The 19,531-nt window shown below is 38.9% G+C and overlaps 1 protein-coding gene across 1 annotated transcript; it reads right to left on the reverse strand.

Annotated features, from left to right (window-relative positions):
* Positions 1-372: 372 nt before the first annotated feature.
* On the reverse strand, positions 373-1,963 carry twist1b (twist family bHLH transcription factor 1b). Its single transcript, XM_081597629.1, has 2 exons — positions 1,202-1,963; positions 373-1,024 (listed from the first exon to the last, which is right to left on the reverse strand). The coding sequence occupies exon 1, from the start codon at positions 1,768-1,770 to the stop codon at positions 1,261-1,263; it is 510 nt and encodes a 169-aa protein (XP_081453755.1). The 5' UTR covers positions 1,771-1,963; the 3' UTR covers positions 373-1,024; positions 1,202-1,260.
* Between the last annotated feature and the right edge of the window lie 17,568 nt (positions 1,964-19,531).

Below are 19,531 nucleotides of genomic sequence, written 5' to 3' on the forward strand. Positions count from 1 at the left end.
GCAGGGATTTTTTTTTTTAGCTGCAGTCTGCCAATACTTTAATAAAACGCCTCCTAAATTTAATCTTTTTTTTTAAGAAGAAGAAAAAGCTACGAGGAACCTATCAATTTTTTTTTACTTATTTTCAAATCCTGCGCCATTAATAGATAGGTTTCTTTCTAACTATTTTGCACTGGAAAGCAACCAAGTGCAAACCCAGGGATGTTTACCATACAGCTCATGTTGTGTCATTCATTTTTATCCAAGTACGCAATTATTAGCACATTTCACATCAGGCATGCATGGAATCTTCTTAATTTACATACCGTTTTTCAGAGAATTATCATACAAATTAACATGATAAAACTTGTAAGGGGGGAAAAAAAGTCAAAGTGATATTTCCCATCGTCTTTTTCTTTATTGCAAAAACATATACAAACATTTACAGTAAACAAGGTAATATAAAAAATGGAATGAGTTTATTTATTTATTTATTTTTTCATTTCTTTTTCCATTCCAGACACAGGATTTATTTCTCAAGGCAACAGGTTTCACCAATAAATAAATAATTGCATTCTGAAAGTTCTCCTTCTCTCTCTCTTTCTTTCTCTCTCTTTCTTTTTTTTTGTTTTCTTTTTTTTTTTTTTTGCACAGGTTAATTCCACAAAGTCAGCCGTGAGTCATGTAATTTGATCTCCACAGAAATAAGTCCAAACGTATGCATTCAACAAGGTGAAGAAAGAAATAAAAACGACATATATTTGTAACATTCGCCAACAACATGAAAGCTCATTCAAATGGGGCCCCAGCAATGGGGGCCTCTTGCTCTCTCCACACACACACACATATATATATATATATATATATATATATATATATATATATATATATATATATATATATATATATATATATATATATATATATATAGTCCTCATGCATGCAGAGCCACAGAGTCGTCTTTGGTTTGGTTGATCCCATGTTTCCAGCATTGGACTCCTCCAGAATGTCCCTTCAGAATTTGATAAGTAGATTCAGCAGTCACCTGTAGGTTAGACAACGAGTTATTTGCCATGAAACTTTGCAGAGAGGCAAACTAAGCTTTGAACTACTGGATTATTAGGTTGCATAATATTTTCAGAATATTTGGCAGCACTTTTTATTTATTTCTTTTTTTTTAGTTATGAGTCATGCATATTAGTAGAACAAAACTTAAACATACCATTTTGGGCAAAAATAATAATAATAATAAAAATAAAAAATAAAAAAAGTCTCCAGATGTTAGTGAGATGTAGACATGGACCAAGCTCCCTCCATCCTCCACACGGAGAAGGCATAGCTCAGCCTCTCATGAGCCACATAGCTGCAGCTTGACATCTTGGAGTCCAGCTCGTCGCTCTGCAACACCTGGCAGAGGAAGTCGATGTACCTGGCAGCGAGTTTTAAGGTCTGTATTTTGCTCAGTTTGTCCGAGGGCAGCGTGGGGATAATCTTCCGCAGGGCCGCGAACGCCTCGTTTAGGGACTGGGTCCTCTGTCGCTCCCGGACGTTGGCCATCACCCGCTGCGACTGGAGCTCCTCGAAGGACTGGGGGCTGCTGCTGCCGGACTTCTTCCCTCTTTTCCCCGGTGTCGGGCTGTCCGAGTCGTCCCCGCTTTTTCTGCTCGTCCTCCGCTTCCTCCCGCCGGCTCTCTTCGGCTGTCTGTCCGGCTCCCCCTCGCTGTTGCTCAGGCTGTCCACAGGAGAGACGGGGGAGCTTCCCGACTCTTCCCCCAGATTTTCCTCAGACATCTCCCACCTGAGAAGACGTAGGGCCAGAGAGGGGTCCGAGAATTCACTCCCCTCTCATGAGAAGTCTGGGAGATGGTCCACCTGAAGATCCACCGCAAAACAATCCATAAATAGGTTCCTTGGAGGAAAAAAAAAAACCCCTCTTCTGTTAGTTGAGAAACTTAAGAACTTCTTATAGGCTACATGTAGTAAACTTTTTTTGTTGTTTGGGCGAACATGATTGGCTGAGAAGTTGAAATACGCGAATTGAGGGGCGGGAACATCCGAGAAACTGTTTGAGAAGCTCTGCACAAAGCTCAGGTTTCTTTGTTAAACTTTTTAGAAATGCATCTTAAATTTGAATGTGGCAAAAATACAAATTTAGAGGGGGGAAAAAAATTAATTGACAAAATGAATCTTGTGTGTTTGATGAGTTCATTCCACACAACGTGATGTGTTTCAAGCCTTTATTTAGGTTCATTTAGATGATTATAGTTTACAGCTAATGGAAATCAAACCAGAGGAGTAAACAAACATAGATTATATAGTATGTGTTGTGCAATCATGGTGAAGACTGCTGACTGGACAGCTGTCCAGCAGATAGTCATTGAAGCCCTATGGGTAAACAACAAAAGGGCATTACTAGCAAAGCTGGACATGCACACATTGCATAGATATTCATGGAAAGTTGAGTGGAAGGAAAAAGTGTAGTTAAAAAAATGGATGGGCAAGCAATAGGGATAACTGCAGAGCTACTGGAAATGCAAAGTTGGTCAGATCTGTTATATGAATAAATGGATCCATGCAGCGTGGCAGGGAGGTGTGGCACTGCTGAGATGTTGATGATGCCTGTCTTTTTTTTAATCATCTTATCTTGACAATAGCCTACCCAATAGATTATCCATGAAGTTATATTAGCAAGTTTGCTGGAGAATCAAATACCCTAATGCCATGGTTACATATTCATGTTCTGACACTTTTTTCAGTGACCACTCTTTGTTGTTCCTGATTCAGGAGCAGCTTAACACAAGGAACATAACCGTTTTAGCCCACCTAACCTTTTAAACGATAGGGGACGCGTTCAAGGACACGGGGTGGTGTGAAAAAGGAAATCAATATTTTCCTGCACAGGAATAGGCATGGACTAATAGTAAAAGCAGTAGTAGTAGTAGTAGCACTAGTAGTAGTCTCGTAGTAGTAGTCTGTTTTGGATAAGTCTGTGTGTGGTGGCCCTTTAAGCACTGAATCTAGCTCCAATCCAGATCTCCTCAAGTTCCTTAAATGATGTTTGATTCACAATCATCTCAAAGCTTTATTTATTCCTGTTGCTTGTGGGCATTTTTCCAGCATACTTTTTCCTTTCACTCAATTTTCTAATGGCATGCTTGCACACAGCACTTTGCTAAGAGCAAGCTTCTTTACCAATTACCTTTTGTGACTTGTCCCCCTTGTGAAGATTGTCAGTGACTGTTCAATGGATAACGGCCATGCAGGTTTTTGCATGATTGTGTAGAACATGCTTTTACGTAAAAATACTTTGTATTTGTTTAACGGAAAACTGAAAACCTGAATTGGGATTTTCATTAGCTGTGGTTCATAATAATCTAAATTTACAGAAATAAAAGTTGGGATGTCTGTAATATTTTTGTGCAATATTGTAGTCACACTTTTTAAGCTGAATTAATGAAATCAAAGGTTTTTAAAATATGTTTTGATTTTAGGACTTACTCTCATAAATCTTGACATTGACATTTCAGGGTTAAACAAATTTTTACCAGAATGGTTTCCAAACGTTTTTACACCCTCTAGAAAAAAAAACCAGATTTTGTTATCAAAAATCCACAAACTTTAGTGGCAGTCGTTGATATATTGTACAATAGACCAATGTGAGGTAATGCGCGATTCGGAAGAGTAATTATGTCTATACATGGTTTTCAAAAATCTGAAAATTGTGGCAAGCATTTGTATTCAGCACCCTTCACTTTGACACCCTTGAATCATCTCCAGTCCAGCTGCTTTCAGAAGTCTAGTTGCGATGAAGCAGCTGCTCTGTGACGGCCTCAGATGTTTGTTAAAGTAGATTTAGTGAAAAAAAAAAAGCATTGTGAAGACCAAGTAATCCATCAGAAATGTAAACAAAAATTTGGAGGAGAAGTTTAAAGCAGGTTTAGGTTTTAAAAAAGAAAACTAAAAACTTTGAACGTCTCACAGAGCATTTTCTGGAGCGTACTGGAAAGTGCATAGCACCACTGCAAACCTACCAAGACACGACCTCGATCCACCTGAAGTGACAGACTGAGCAAAAACAGAGTGAATGAAAAGAGTGGCCAAAGAAAGCCACTGTAAAAAGGAAGCCATAAGAAATAATGGTTTCCACTGGCCATGCAGGGGGCACAGCAAATATGTTAAATGTAGTGGTCTGCTGCACATCACCATGAACACCCAGGTGAAACATCCCGTTGGCAGCATCATGCCATTGCGATGCTTTTCCTCTGCGAAAGACAAGCAGAGTTGATAGGAAGATTGATGGCGCTAAATACAGGGCAATCCATCACGAAAACCCAGTAGGGACAAAAGATTTTAGACGCCCGTGGACGTTCAGATTCCAACAGGTCAATGACCCTAAGCATAAAGTGAGAGCTACAATAAAATCAGTCTGTGGCCAGAGTTGTAAAGATCGCTGTTCAAACATCCTTTTTGCGCCAATCTGATCAACCTTGAGCTGTTTAGCGAAGACGAATGTATCCATGTCACACTCTAAAATTTAATTAAAAAGAGAAAAACATAGTCTTGTTTCCATAATCACAAATTTACACTATTTTCTGTTGGTCTATCACATTAACCCTCATCAAAAAATATTTATATTTTAGCAGTTCAAGGCTTATGAATGGCATTGAATACAACATATATATATATTTTTTTTAATAATAACTTTCCTGAAACATTTGTTTCCATTCAGCAAAACAATTTCAATAACAGAAAGTACGTTAAATATGTAGTAGCATACAATACATTGCCATACAATTTGTGTTTGTGCATCCACAGTGGAAGCGGCTCAGGTTTTCTGATTCGGAACAGAGAAAAGGGAAACTCTGTGTGCTTGGCTCTGCAGCACTAACAGGGCTGGTGATACAATATCCATCTTGTTTAGTGGAGGATTACTTTGTTTAGGTTTGAGAAGACTGTGGTCCACAGGAGCAGCATCTGGCTCAGGAAGCAGGGGGCATTCGGGGTCAGAGGTCACAACACCAGTGAAACATCCATTTACATCTTGTTGGAGGCCTCAGAGTGAGGTATTGTTCTAAGGGGAGCACAGGCTTGTTTAAGTGTGGATTGAGCTTTTTTTTTTTTTCTTTTTTTTTAGATTTAAATTTTCACATTTTTACAAGAACAGACGATCACTTCACCTCATTTCTTGTTGATTTTTATCAAAATTCCTTCTCTGCAAACTAAATTCTAAATGTAATCTTTGAATGTTTTAAACTTGCAATCGTTCGTTGTTTATGATGACTAAACGGAGCAGCTTGAGTCTGTTTCAGGTGACTACACCTGTCCTGTGCCTCTGTCCATGGTGCTGATCTCATTATGCTCTACCTGCAACACAGGTAAGGAAAGAGATTTTTCAACTAACTTGCGTAACCATGACCTCTCTCTTATCTGGAGTGCTCTCAGCAAAAGAACAGATAACACAGGAGATTTAAGCTGAAGGTTTATAGGACAGATTGATGAGCCTGCTCCTTAAATTAAAATGGAAAGCAGAGACAAAGTTTTAGTCTTGCACATAAACGTGTCACTTGAAGTATTTTAGGAGTAATCGTCCTTTAAAATTGGCTCATAAGCAAAGCAAATTTATAACCATTAGCATTGGTAAGTACAAATACTTGAGGATGGGTTGTACTTAATTATTGCTCCTTAAGGATACTCGATTCTTTAATCTAACTTATGCATTTCTTTAATCCACACAAAGGCACAACAATGCACCAGGCTCAGACTTTGGTAATATGTTGAAAGGTCACTTTGTGAAGAAAGGAAATAAACCCACCTGTTGCCTGTTAAATGATACAAAGATTTTGCTTTTTATCCACAGCGATAGCAAGAACGTGTGAACGTCAAAGTGAGAGTTTCAAACTTAAGAACAATGTACCAGCTGTCAAGCATGGTGGCGGCAGCATTATGCTAAATGACTGCTTCACTGCAGTCGTTCAGTGAAGCAACTTGTCCATTTTTTAAATTTAGTGTACTAATGTTTCTGTACTGTTTTCCACATAATTTAACTCATTATTTGATCACTTGTTGTTAAAATCCCAGGATACGCAAGGCATCCACTCCCATAATGGATAAATACAAATTTCTCACTAGACCTGTATGGCAGAACGCAAAACTACTATCACATAGTATATGATGTGCACATCTTTTACTTTTTCAGTGTGCTGTGTTGCAACCAACGGTAGCCAAAATCCCAACTAAGGATATAAGTCTACAAAAGCCCTTTCGTAGACTTTCTTACAATGTGCAAGATAAGGAGGGAGGAATATTATATTGTTGCAAATTCCTGTATTTGTATTCAATGCAGCACCAGCCAAACCTAAATGCCTGATAATTACAAAGAAAAAAAAATCCAAAGTCAGAAACACATAAATTAACATATTGTCAGAATCGTCAGGTCTTACATGGTTCTTAACAAATTGTTTTTCTTGTTACATTTTCCTTTTTTTGTCCTAATACATCGGCTACCAGAGACCACACCCAATAACTTAAGACAGTTTTGAAATCCTCTGACCATAAGAAAAACAATCGCGATGACAGTGAATGTTACCTACTTTGACACAAAAAAAGGTAGCTAGTAAGAAAATACATTTCAGACTGAATATTAAGTAAAATCTTACAAAGAGAATCTTCTTTTAACCAGGGGAGCAGAGTGGAATGGACTGAGAAATAGACTGAAAAAGCGTCACAGACTTTTAGACAAATGTTGTATTGTTAAAAAAAATACAGTTGTATAAAGAACAGTAATCAGTGAGGTAAAGTTTAAACCAGAAACATGCCGGTGGTTGTATTAGCATTTCTATTTCTGACTGGGATCATAGTAAGCAGACTGGAGAAGAAGAACAAAGACGCTAGTGACTTGAAGCATTTAAGATGATGATACAACAATTAGAGTCTGTGTTCTTTTGATTAATTCACTCTTGAAATCAAGCTTGCTGTCACTCATCCAGGAAAAAAAAAAGCAAAATCAACAAATTACTGGAGCATTTCCTAGGTTGGAAAACTGACTCTGGAGTTTATGTGTTCTCTTCTTCTGTGTGGATTCGCTCCAGGTTCTCTTGCGTCCTTCCACTGTCTAAAAATATGCTGGGTTACTGGTTCCTCTGAATTGGGAAAACACATAGTTGTTTGCCTTTTGTGTCTCTGTGTTGAACTTTAATGGACTGACAGGTTGTTCCAAGAGAAACCAGCATCTCAACAACCAACTGCTGAAGATAAGAATCAATCCCCCTCCCCACGACTCTGCCAGGGATAAATGGGTGTAGAAAACGGATGGATTGATTATTATTATTAGAACACACTTTTATCATTCTAATAATTACATGGAAGTCTGCCTAATTCGCTCCTTCCATTTTGTCATATTGTGACACCAAAGTCCACATCCAGGGACTCACATTCAGCCAGCCGCTCTACTCTCAGATGGTTTTATGGAAGAAGAGAAGTAAGAAGAGAGTCAAGAACAAAAGCCATAAGTAGTTCACCAAAAGCAATGCAGGTCTTTCAGCCAGGTCGTGGAAGAAGGTACAAATTGTCCAATATTATAATGGCTATTTTGGTGGAAAGCTAGCACTGACATCATTCTGAGCTTGCCAAGAACAATGATTACAAGTTCTGTCTCTAGATAAGTAAAGTTTATGAATTTATACTGAAATGATTTTAAACTTGCAGGAGAAAGGGGTTCCAAAAAGTATTGACTCACAGGGCCCTAATAAATATGCATGGTACACTTTTCAGATTTTTATTTGAGAAACATTTTGAAAAAATAATTAGACACGTCTCTGTTTTGGTCTATTCCTAAAAACACATTCAAGTTTGTAGTTGTCGCACTATGGGGAAAAAGTTTAAAGGGTGTGAATACTTGTGAAAAGCACTGTTTGAATGACCTGACTGTTAAAGCTGTCCCACCTGCAGCTGGTTTGTGCATTACACAATAAAGTCAGTTTTTGGCGCTTTTAAATGAAACAAGTCTTAAACTAGAATAGACGTGCACAGTAGGTTTATGTTTTTCTGCAGAATTCGACCTTCTGCTGAAGTAACCATGAGAAAACACAGCTGCTTCCAGAAAACATGATGTCATCACAGGACATCTCCTCCAGTGTTGATCTTTAATAAAGAGTAAACCTTCATCGGTCACTTACAGAGACGCTCTCGGAATGACAAGTACAAGTGCAAAAGGAAGCGATAAACGACATACACTGTACTACCATGCGACGATAGAGGCTTTTTTTCCCCCTCTTCCTGCAGCAGTGGCAAAATAACTGGTGAAGACATTTTTCATCCTTATCGCTTTGCGTTGAGGGGGTGTTATTGTAAAGGCTAGTGTAAATGACTGACTCATGCAATTTGACACAGCAGTCAGGAGTGACCCCCAGGCGTCATGAGGTGCCCCTCCCAGAGGTCACGTCAAGGCAGAGCCGACTCTGGCTCTCACTCACCGAGTCAGTTCCAGATCCGCAGAGACCCCCGTCTTATTTTTTCAGCTCAAGCCCTCGGAGGGCCGCCTTTCTTTATCGGCCTTCTCATATCTATTGAAATAACAAACCGAGGTCCTCCGCGTGTATGAGTCTCCCCCCCACAATTGACAGCAATAGTCATGTTCACTCCATTAAAAAGCCGAGCCGCCTCGGGTCCGGTGCCAGCTCGCCGAGACGGATCAACTGAGCGGGATGAGAAAAGACAGAAGTGCGTTCTTCTAAAAAGGAGCTGCAGATAGCTCCTAATCAACCCCTTTCAGACTAACAAGATCAAGTACCAGAGCTGGAGGTTTTATTTTTTCCTCAACAACAGTCTCAGAATGTCTCACTCAAGACAAATCCAGAGAGAGTAACATGATTTTTTTCTGATGGTTGAGGTGCGGTGGTGGTGGAGGAGGATTTGGGGTGTTGAATTGGGAGGTGATGATGAAAACAGTCCTTTATAAAAGCTGTCTGGACACACAGGAGCCAGGACTCCCGAAGTTAGCTGTAAAAAGAAAGCCTTTGAAAGCCAAGTGCTTTGATGTTGCAGGTTCTAATCGTGGCCTCAAGAAGGCATTTCTGTTAAGAGTACAGTTTAACTTTGTCTGAGAAAAAACAGAGAAGGCTGCTCGGTCCCGCAGCCTTATCTCGCGAAAAGTGGAGATTTCTGTGGAATGAAGGGCTGATTCTGTCTGTGCACGCAGAGGCGGATATGTGCATTTGCACAAGTGTAATAGATCTTTCAGAAGTGCACATGTGATTATAATGGCTCTGTGGCACATCAGACGGCTCGGCCGCACAACGACACCTTATTAGCCGCTGGAAACCAACAAACGTGAAGTATGTTTTCACAGCTTGGCAGCTCAGCGTGACGAAGGGTCTGTGGAAGACCTGGCATCTCAGCAGTGCATTGCCACACACATACACACACACACGCACACCCCCCCACACACGCACACACACGCACACTCACACACACACACGCACACGCACACACACACACACACACACACGCACACACACGCACACACACACACACACACACACACACACACACACACACACACACACACACACACACACACACACAAAACAAACAAGAGACCCTCCTCCACAGGTTTGAAGAAGAGTTTCACTGACCAAATTTTACACAAAAGAACAAAAACACAACCCAAGAATTGAAGAAAAACACAGGATTCACTCCACTAAGCAAACTTGACATAGTATTTCTTCTCCTCTTGAAGCTATAATGTATGTTCAGTGCCATACATTTTCTACTGCCTTTGAATGTCGGGATGCCATGCAGCAGACCACACACATTCAACCAGATTACAGAGGAAAGACCAACACACTGACCTATGCACTGAAAATATCTGTTAATGGAGAATTAGTAACTTTATCATTTTTTGTGGGAGGTGCTACTGAAATGTTGCCTTTTGAATACACAGATTCAACACTGTTTCTCTCATACACTATCCCTGTGATAACCCTAACCTAGTCAAATTAGTCTAAGACTGAAGATCTATAGACGTATGAGGGAAACTCACTATCATAAATAAGAAGAATAAAATGATGTCACTGATAACGAATAACCTTTCTAGTTTCTAAAATGCAAAGGGACATTATTAAGCTTAATATACAATATCAATCATGTATTTTTTCTATTTGCGTACATACACATCAACAGTTTCGTATGCAAGTAACATCAAATTGATGAAACACTTGCCAGTCATTCATTTCAGATTTTTTGCAATGTTTAATATTATTATTTTGTGCTCAAGAGGGCCATTGAGCACTAATGAACATTTTGAACAAACAAAAATATGAACGAAAATATAAACCTATATAATCCATATGATTGATTTCCATTGTTCGTCACTTGGGAGGGTTTATTGCAGAAGCTTCACCACATAAAAAAACAACACCAGAACATGGTTGGCCTCCTGTGCTCCTGATTATAATCTATAATTATTACAATCAAGTAGTGAAATCATATTGATATGATTTAAAAAAGTTGAACTGATGAGAAAATTGTGGAAAAGGTAAATTAACAATAAACTCGAAATGACCAGAAAAAGTCAAAAATGATAAGAGAAGCTGTAAAAAATTAGTTAGACAATAAAGTTTGTTTGTTAATAAAAAGTTGAAATGATACCTCAGTAACAAGATGAGCTTGAAACTTCATAATTCTTAACAGATTCAGTAAGTGAGACGTAATTTCAGCATGTAAACATTGAATTAACGGAAATCTTCATGTGCAATGAGCAATGTGCAATGCTGTTTGGGAAGAACGCACCAGTTTCAGCATTCTCAAAATGAATTACGAAAAACATTTTCTCAACATTTCAGCTTCATTTCTTGAGCCATTATTTGACTTTATTTTCAATATTTAAAATTTTATTCTATAGTGGAAAATAAAATAAAACCAATCGGAAAACATGCAGATTTCTTTCCTAATATAAGTGGCCCTAATATTCCTCTGTAACAATCAATGACGCATGATAATTACCAAACTGTTCAGAACTGAGTCAAAACTTTCATTGTGAAATTGCTGTTATGTATTATTTAGGGGCGTGGGATGTTGCATGGATGGACTTTATTGCAGGAGTGGCAGAGTATTTATGACATGTGTCTCATGTATGTAGGCGTGTCGACTCAGCTGCTGCTGAGCTTTGTAGACCTGCTGGGCATTGCTGTGTTACCAGATGGGATCCTGACATGATCAGAAAGGATCGTAAAACTGTTGGTCCTCTCCACCTCACGCCTACTGATGGTTAGGATGCTGTTGTGCTACTGTCATAAAGATATTAAAGCATAAAATAAAAAATAAACTTGTGTGGCGTCTTTTTGTTTGTGACCACCAGGTCACAAACAAAAAGACCTTTGAATGAATCTATGTGTTATTCGATATCTTTGAACATTTTGTAATATTATTATCTTCTGATATCTTCAAACTTACATCATTTTGTGAGAAGAGTCTCTTAGACCCACCATAATTTCATCTGTTATCTATGCCTGTGGTTCTGAATCCTGGTCTTCAGGATTCACTGTCCTACAAGTTTTAGGTTTGCTCCTGCTGCCACACACCTAAAATAAAGACATGAGTGATTTAAATAGCTTCTGTAGCACTTGATTGTATCCTAGAGAGGAAATGCAATCGTTTGTCGAAGGACTTTGTGGACAAGGATTGGTAACCATTGGTTTATACGCTCACCATCACTCCAGCAAAAACCAGAGGGACAAAGTATAAATGTAATTTGCTTGATTCTCAGCAGTAAATATAGACTACTCCATCTAGATTATGGATTAGGGCTTCATCTGACTGCTCCTGGTGAAGAATAAGATAAACCAAAAAATGAAGCTCTGTCTTTGTTTATATCGTGACCTACGGTCATTTGACAGCATGTTTCAGAAGGATAACACCCATGATTAAACATTCCCTGAAGGTAAACAATTACTTTGACAACGTTAGAAAAAAGTTCATTTTTTACAAGACTAATTCAAATTTCATAAGACAAAGGTTTCAGGAAAAAGCCTTGACCATGATCTCAGCCGAAAATGTTAGCGAGACAAAACAAAATCTGCTAAAGCGTGCCTTGCTACATTACGGCAGACTTCATGTGACGGGCTTGACAACGGTAGTCCAGTGTGGTTCGTCACTCCAACCACACGTGCTGGGAGGACTCCCACCACAGTCCCTGTTAATAAGGACTCCGTGAGGAGAGGGGAGGTCAAACAGAGTGCTGCAGCTGCACATGAGGATGAATAGTGTTCGAGGGAATAATGGGCAGAGGTGTGGGGGTGGGGGATGGAGTACCTGGGGAGCGATGAGGGCAGAGGAGACATAGGAGAGGGAGGACCCCAATATGCAGCCAAAAGCAACAGAGGACGAGTGAAAAGCATCACGCGGGCCGCTCATGGATCGATCACACGCCGATCACACATCGTCCGATAGATAGATGGATGGATGGATAAGTAGTTAGACCTTTTTACAGGAAGTCACAGCTAAATGACATGTCGTATACAAACTACCTCTCCTCTGAACTGCAGCTGTGTTCCCATCTCCCCCACATTTTGGTTCACCTTTACTCCTCCCTGAGTGTCAGTTTGAGGCATCCTCCTCCTCCTCCTCTTCCTACAGTTAGAGCAATCAGTCACGACACAATGAGCCTACCTCTCCAGCTCTGTTGTTTTTGGAATGGAAAACCTGCAGCCCTGCCTGTTCTCCCCCTCGGTCGACAGAAATAAACCAAAGAGACACTCTTCTCTGACAGATTTATCACCGCACCACATCTCAGTCCACCGCAGATCTGTAGTGTTTCTCAATCGAATTGGATGACGCGTGATCATCGCCGTCCAACCAATTGCCCGTTTTACTCTTCTGCGCGACCAAAAGATTTTTTACCAATTTCATTCTCAGTGGAGGGCGAAGTTGTGTCGAGACACGGAGGGCTTACGCCTTTCACAGAGTTGTTGCCAGAAAGTGTGGACACCTGCAGCGTATGCCTGTTTTTACCATCTGCTGAAAGCTTCTGAAAGCATATGTCCATAAAATAAGACTAAGCAGCAGTGGTTATGATGAAAATCATTGATACTCAGATTGAAGTGCTGCATTTTAAGGAGATCTTTTTTTTTTTTTTGTTGTTGGGTTTTTTTTGCAACTGAAGATCTCAGAAAGCATCTAAAGCTCATAAAATGTCCAAATATTGTATTTTCACACACTTGATTGGCCAATATAATAACTTTTAGGATGTGGTTTGTCATGAGTACTTGGAATACTTTAGATTTCAGAGAGATGTTGGATCAATTAACTAGTCAGTTGTTCTTAAAGTTGACTGGACTGCAGTAACCACAGAGTGTTTCACAAGTAAAGTTTGATAGATTAATAAATGCTAGCAGGTCTGGTCCCCCCTTGTGATCTACTCAGATTTAAATATTATTTGAGTCAAGAAAAACACTTGTGCAGATCTAAACTTTGTTTTTTCTTCTGTCCCAACCCCATTAATTATCTCACAAACAGTTTGGCATTTTTCTTTTCACACAGCTCAAATTTCTATTTGAATTAGCTGTATTTTCCATTTGGGAACCATTGCACTAAATTACTAAACTAAAAATACAGCACTGTAGTCGAGGCAATTCACACCTGAATCAGCAACAGTAAAATACAGTATGATGCCACATACTCAGATCAGTAGCTGCAAACTCTTTAGGCAACAATCAGGTTTATTATTTGAGGATGTTGTTATTTTTGTCTATTTCGCAACGGACAGAGTTCAGTTTTGTTCAATGACACACAAAAGTCTGTTTACCTTTTTATTTAAACCACCACTTCCTAAGACTGAGGTAAACTATATAACAAAAAACTGGCAAATATATTTATCTTAAAACTGTCAAAAAATTGGTTTCTATTAATACACTGCCAGAAAAACCTTTGTCATATTTCTCCTTTTTTTTTTTTTTTTGTAGAATTTACATTTGTGTGAGGATCAAACAAATGTTTGCATTTGACAAAGACAACTTGAGTAAATGGAAAAAAGAAACAACTAATTTTCAAATGATGATTTAATTTATAAAGAGAAAAAGCTATCAAAACCATCCTGGCCCCATGTGAACGCATAATAGACCGTCTTGTAAAATCAAAAATGAACTCTGATTCATCACATCATTTGGTTCATTTTCACAAGCCACACTCAGGAGAGATTGCTGCCAGATGTTTACAATCAAGGCTGCACAGTGGCGCAGTTGGTAGAGCTGTTGCCTTGCAGCAAGAAGGTTCTGGGTTCGAGCCCCGGTCTTTCTGCATGGAGTTTGCATGTTCTCACTCTGCTTGCGTGGGTTCTCTCCAGGTACTCACACAGTCCAAAAACATGGCTGTCAGGTTGATTGACTCTCTGAATTCTCCTTAGGCATGGTTGTTTTTCAATGTTGCCCTGCGATGGACTGGTGAAAAGTCCCTCCAGTGCACACTGACTGTAGGCATCAGCACTCCTGGTGAACCTAATGGACAGAGAAAGTACATCATGCCAAAAGTCAACACTGGTGGTTGCTTCTTTTGCTTTTTCAGGGCCTACACATCTTGATAAAAATGAATATTGACAAGCAGAAAAGAAAATCCCGAAGGAGAATCTCCAGCCATGACCTTAAACTCAAGCACTATTAGGTAATGCAGCAAGACAATGATCCAAATCACACCAGCAAGTTCTCTCCTAACACCTGAAAAAAACTGCCTAAAGTAGAACTTTACCTTATTTTTCAAGAAGGTCAGGTCATAATTATTTGAAAAGTTTGGGTCAATCAGAAACTGTGCATAGCAAATTGAGCTTTCATCCCAAGATGATCAGGCAACTGTTAAATATGGAGTAAGACCAAAACAAGACTCATTCTTAGCATTTAGTCCCACGTAAAGCTCACCGTTTTAGACATAACACAATCAGTAAAGTATAAAAATAGCAGGACATGAACTTTGTCATTGTAGATATATTAAATCTGCCTCCACATGTCAAGTTCGCCAAGAAAAATTTGGTACTGTGAGATTATTTTGAATAACTTGAACAACAATAAATCATTCAACTATCAGAAAATAAAACCTATTGTACATGTATCATCATCCCATGTGAATATCAAATTTTGTTAGTCAATGAAAACCTTTTGAAGGTTCAGATGCCGTAAGAAGTGAAAAAGCATCGGTATATGTCTTTTAATTGTCTCAAATCTTTATAACCGCCGTGTTTCACTATTACAAAAGTCAGATAATTTGAGGCTGGCTAATGGAAAAAGAGAGTGCGAGTAAAGTGAGGTGTCCAAGGATGTGGATGGCCTATTACTCACAAACTCTCTCTATGCTGCTGCCAAATGCTGCAAGTAGTTTCTCTCTCTCTCACTCTCTCTCCCTCTCCCTTTCTGTGAGTCATTCTGTAAAGAACTTCCTCCTTCCCAGCGGTGGCCATGGGGAGAGGCTCCGTGCAGGCTGGTAGACGTAAGAAAAACACTGATCTCTGGGCAACAATCAACACCCTATAACCTGCAACACACAAACAAATTCTTGTGTAAAGTGGAAATTATGAATCCCTGCAGGGTTACCAAACTACAGCTGCCTCTACAGTTTTTGTGACCAGTCCTGACATCACATTAGAAACCTGGATTTTATTTTTACAGGCTGGCCTTGGCATTGTAAATGCAACTGATCCTGAAATGATTTTATTAAAGAGCCTCTCCTCTGAACAAGGACAGATGAGTCACATTGCTTTGTACTGATGCTCAGACAACTAAACCCATGTCAAGATTCCTGCTATTGGTGCATAGTCGTGACCAGGCTTCATTTTCCTAAATAAATCAAGCTCTAAGTCAGTGGTTCCCAAACCTTTTCTTCTGCGCCCCCCAAAGACGTTGGAGGAGGAGGAGAGGAGAGGGGGGGGGGAGGGGCAAAATGAATATACGTAGCTGAGCATAGACAACAACATCAGTAACCTACAGGCTACTTGTTAAGCTTAAGGTGATGTATTGATATTAGCTAGTCATCTTTTAGCTAACTTTACCTGCATCCAACAGCTTTACTCAACAGTCTGTTAGTTTTGGGGAAAAACTGTGAAAAGTTCTTTGCATTTTGCTGGTTTGCTGCCATGACTAAAACACACCTGCGTAGCTCTGCACAGCAGCAGCAGGTCTCCTTCACTGCCGCACAGGTGTAAACCCAGCGCGAGCGTCGTAGCGCTCATGTTGCGTTTAAAGGCGGCTCTGAAAAACAGGCTACCACATGTTAACAACGGATTTAACAGTTTTAACTGCTGATAAAAGTGACAGAGGAGACATATATGGGAAGTGTGGAAGCCTCTACTGTATCAAATTGACATAGGAATAACAGAGAGTTGGCCATTCTAAGGTAAAAACCCAGCGCATACAGCGTTCATGTTTTGTTTTTTCATCCAGACGGCTTTCTGCGCCCACCTGCAATGGCACGGCGCCCCCCGTAGGGGGCGCGTCCCACAGTTTGGGAACCTCTGCTCTAAGTTGAGACATTTTCAACTTTCTCTGCATTCAATCCTCCTTAAATTCACTGAAGCAACAGTAACAAATGAAGTGCAGAAATGGAAAAGGTATGTGTTTTTTTTTTCCTCACTGCTATGCTTTCTCCACATTCACATCATCTATAACCAGATTATGAGAGTGCATTTTGAAAGTGCTAGAGGATGGAATAACGAGCAGAGCTGCAGTGGGGCTGGGAGATACCACCTTTAGTATGTTTGCAGCAGGCATAAATCAGCAGGCTAATAAATTAAGCACTAAATGACTTCTTGGCCTAAACATATATCATGAAGGCAAACCAAATGAAGTTCTATATACCCCAGAGGACAGAGGAATGCTTCTGTTCATAATAGTGATTTGTAGATGGACCCTTGTGACTGTGGGTTTCTGAAACTGGAGGCAAAATCTGAGCTTTCCTACTCATAGCAGCACTGATGTGCACTAACTAGATATAATTTCATATCATTATTTTACTAATATGAGTGTGATACAAAATGTTCATTAAGCGAGATCCAAAATTAAACTTATGTTGGTATATATTCATAAATATTTTGGAAACACCAGTGTAAAATAAAATAAAATAAAATTAAATAAAATAAGACAATTAAAATGTAATAATGTCATAGCATTCCTGAAGCCTTTATTTGTTTCTGAAGTGAAACGTTTTGACTCCTGAGACGTAACAGAAACTAACGGCCTTAATTTCTGCCACCTTGCACAATGCAATTGCGCCACCTAGTGGAGTAAATGTGCGGCGTCCATTTTGTGGATTTGTCTAAAAACAATATAGGTTTTCTTTAGATTCCAAATAACAGTCATCTTTTCTGTTGTTCGCACTAGCGAGCCAAAAATTCATAAATGTTTGATATAAGTGTAAATGTGTATGTTAGAAAACATGTCAGACATTTTTTCATTAACGTAAGTGAGTGTGCTAGAAGAAGAAGAGTGTGTCTTTCAAACTACTTTTGACATTTAAATCTCTGCTGGTGGAGGAAATATTATTTCGAGGTTTTGTCAGTGATGCAAGATGTTTAGTTTATCTTGAATTTGAGTGTGACCTGGATTTATTTATTTATTTATTTTTAATATTGGGTTTTCTTTATTTCCACCAACTCTGGCATTAGATCAAGATTCATTCATTCATCATTCATAATGAAAATTGTGAAGGAGGGAAAAAAGTCTTTAAAATTCTTCTTTCACGTCAGATATTATTCATACATATTTTTCAATACTCGAAAGCATAAAAAAACATATATTCAATAAAATATGTATATACTGCTAAAAAAAATAAAGGTAAATAACTGTCCACTTAGGAAGCAACACTGATTGACCCGACGAGGGTCCCCGTTGTCAATCAGTGTTGCTTCCTATAGTGGACAGTTTGATTTCACAGAAGTTTGATTTACTTGGAGTTATATTGTGTTGTTTAAGTGTTCCCTTTATTTTTTTGAGCAGTGTATATTATTTTTACTTCCAAAATACTATGATGTTTTTAATAACCCCATTAAAATTTTTTTAATCATATTTAGAAAATGTAATAAAATATGATATTATTTAACACAAGATTTGGAATTGAACGCATGCAGAAAGTAGTCAGTTAACTTTGGATGTGCTAAGAGTGAAATGTGATAGAAATGCACTTTTACTCTGGGAGCAGTAAAATACATCTCTCATCAGTGTCTGTGCCTTCTCAATTACCAGTTACTACATCATGTTAATTTATGTTGGAAAGGGTTTATCCGTTTATATTTTGAAGGTAACTTAGATGTTGGCAGCGTAGTTGTTCTCAAATAGAAACGATATTGTGTCAAGTCCAACTTAATCCCTCCAAGATCATCAAATTAGACAGAGCAGCTTTATGTTTGGAGTTGTCACTATATCTGTCATCCTCATAATGAATAGGACCTTTGTAGGACGCTCTTGGATGCTTAATCTGTTTTACTTCAATAAAGCCCAGAATATGAATAAAGAATGATGTAAAATTAGCACAACATGTCAGTGACGGAACAGAGTTTTACAATAAAACCATTTTTCCAGATTCTTGTTCATTGCCTGGTTCTGCTGTTTTTCTCATATTTTTTTTTTCAGAAATTAACCCTTTCATGCATAGTGGTCACTACAGTCGACAGCTATCTTGTGCTTCTTGTGGATTTTTATGTTATAAATGCGCACAGACCACTGAAGTGGACACTAATGCATCATAAAATACAATATCAACTACTGGCCATTAGCTGCAAATGCAATAAATTATTTTTGTTAAATCCAATATGGCCGACAGACTAAAAAACATGCCAACCGACCCGGTCCCTCCTTCTACTGTAGACGACTCTTGCAGGTAAAATAAAATATTGTGACATCAGATAAACCCTAAAGAACAATACTACTGATGCATTTTTCAAATAACAACTTTGTATTTGGAGAAAATTACAATTGATCACCTAAAAAAGTAATATAAAAAAAAGTTTTTGACAAAATCTTTTTCCAACCTTTTTTTTATGCCTTAAGAAAATCCAAAAAAATAATGGAAACAAATCCTGACACAAAGGATCATAATGCATGCATGAAAGGGTTAATTCTTAAAGTTGAATCCATATTTCATTAGCCCTTAGGATATTTTTGCCGTTTGGACATTTTTAAAAACATATAGTCACAGTTACACACACACACACACGCATGCACACGCACACACACTCACGCACGCACGCATGCACACACACACACACACACATACACACACACGCACACACACACACACACACACACACACACACACACACACACACACACACACACACACACACACACACACACACACACACACACACACACACACACACACACCAGTCAGCTTGAAAACATGAAAACTTTCTGACAGGTTACAATATTCATTATAGATAACTGTTGCACTCTCTTATTGCTGCCGCTGCTATAAAAAGGTCTCCAAACAAAGCCAGTCACATTGCATTAATCAAAATATTTACCGCCTCACTGCACCTGAAAAAAAATTTCTCAGAAGTTTTTCTAGCTCCACATTTCAC

This window comes from Poecilia reticulata, chromosome 16 (assembly GCF_904066995.2).
Source record: "Poecilia reticulata chromosome 16, P_reticulata-male-v2, whole genome shotgun sequence".
Lineage (NCBI taxonomy): Eukaryota > Metazoa > Chordata > Actinopteri > Cyprinodontiformes > Poeciliidae > Poecilia > Poecilia reticulata.

What these genes read in the sequence shown, in the direction of transcription:
- twist1b (XM_081597629.1), bottom strand. Translation starts at nt 1,770, where the DNA reads ATGTCTGAGGAAAATCTGGGGGAAGAGTCGGGAAGCTCCCCCGTCTCT.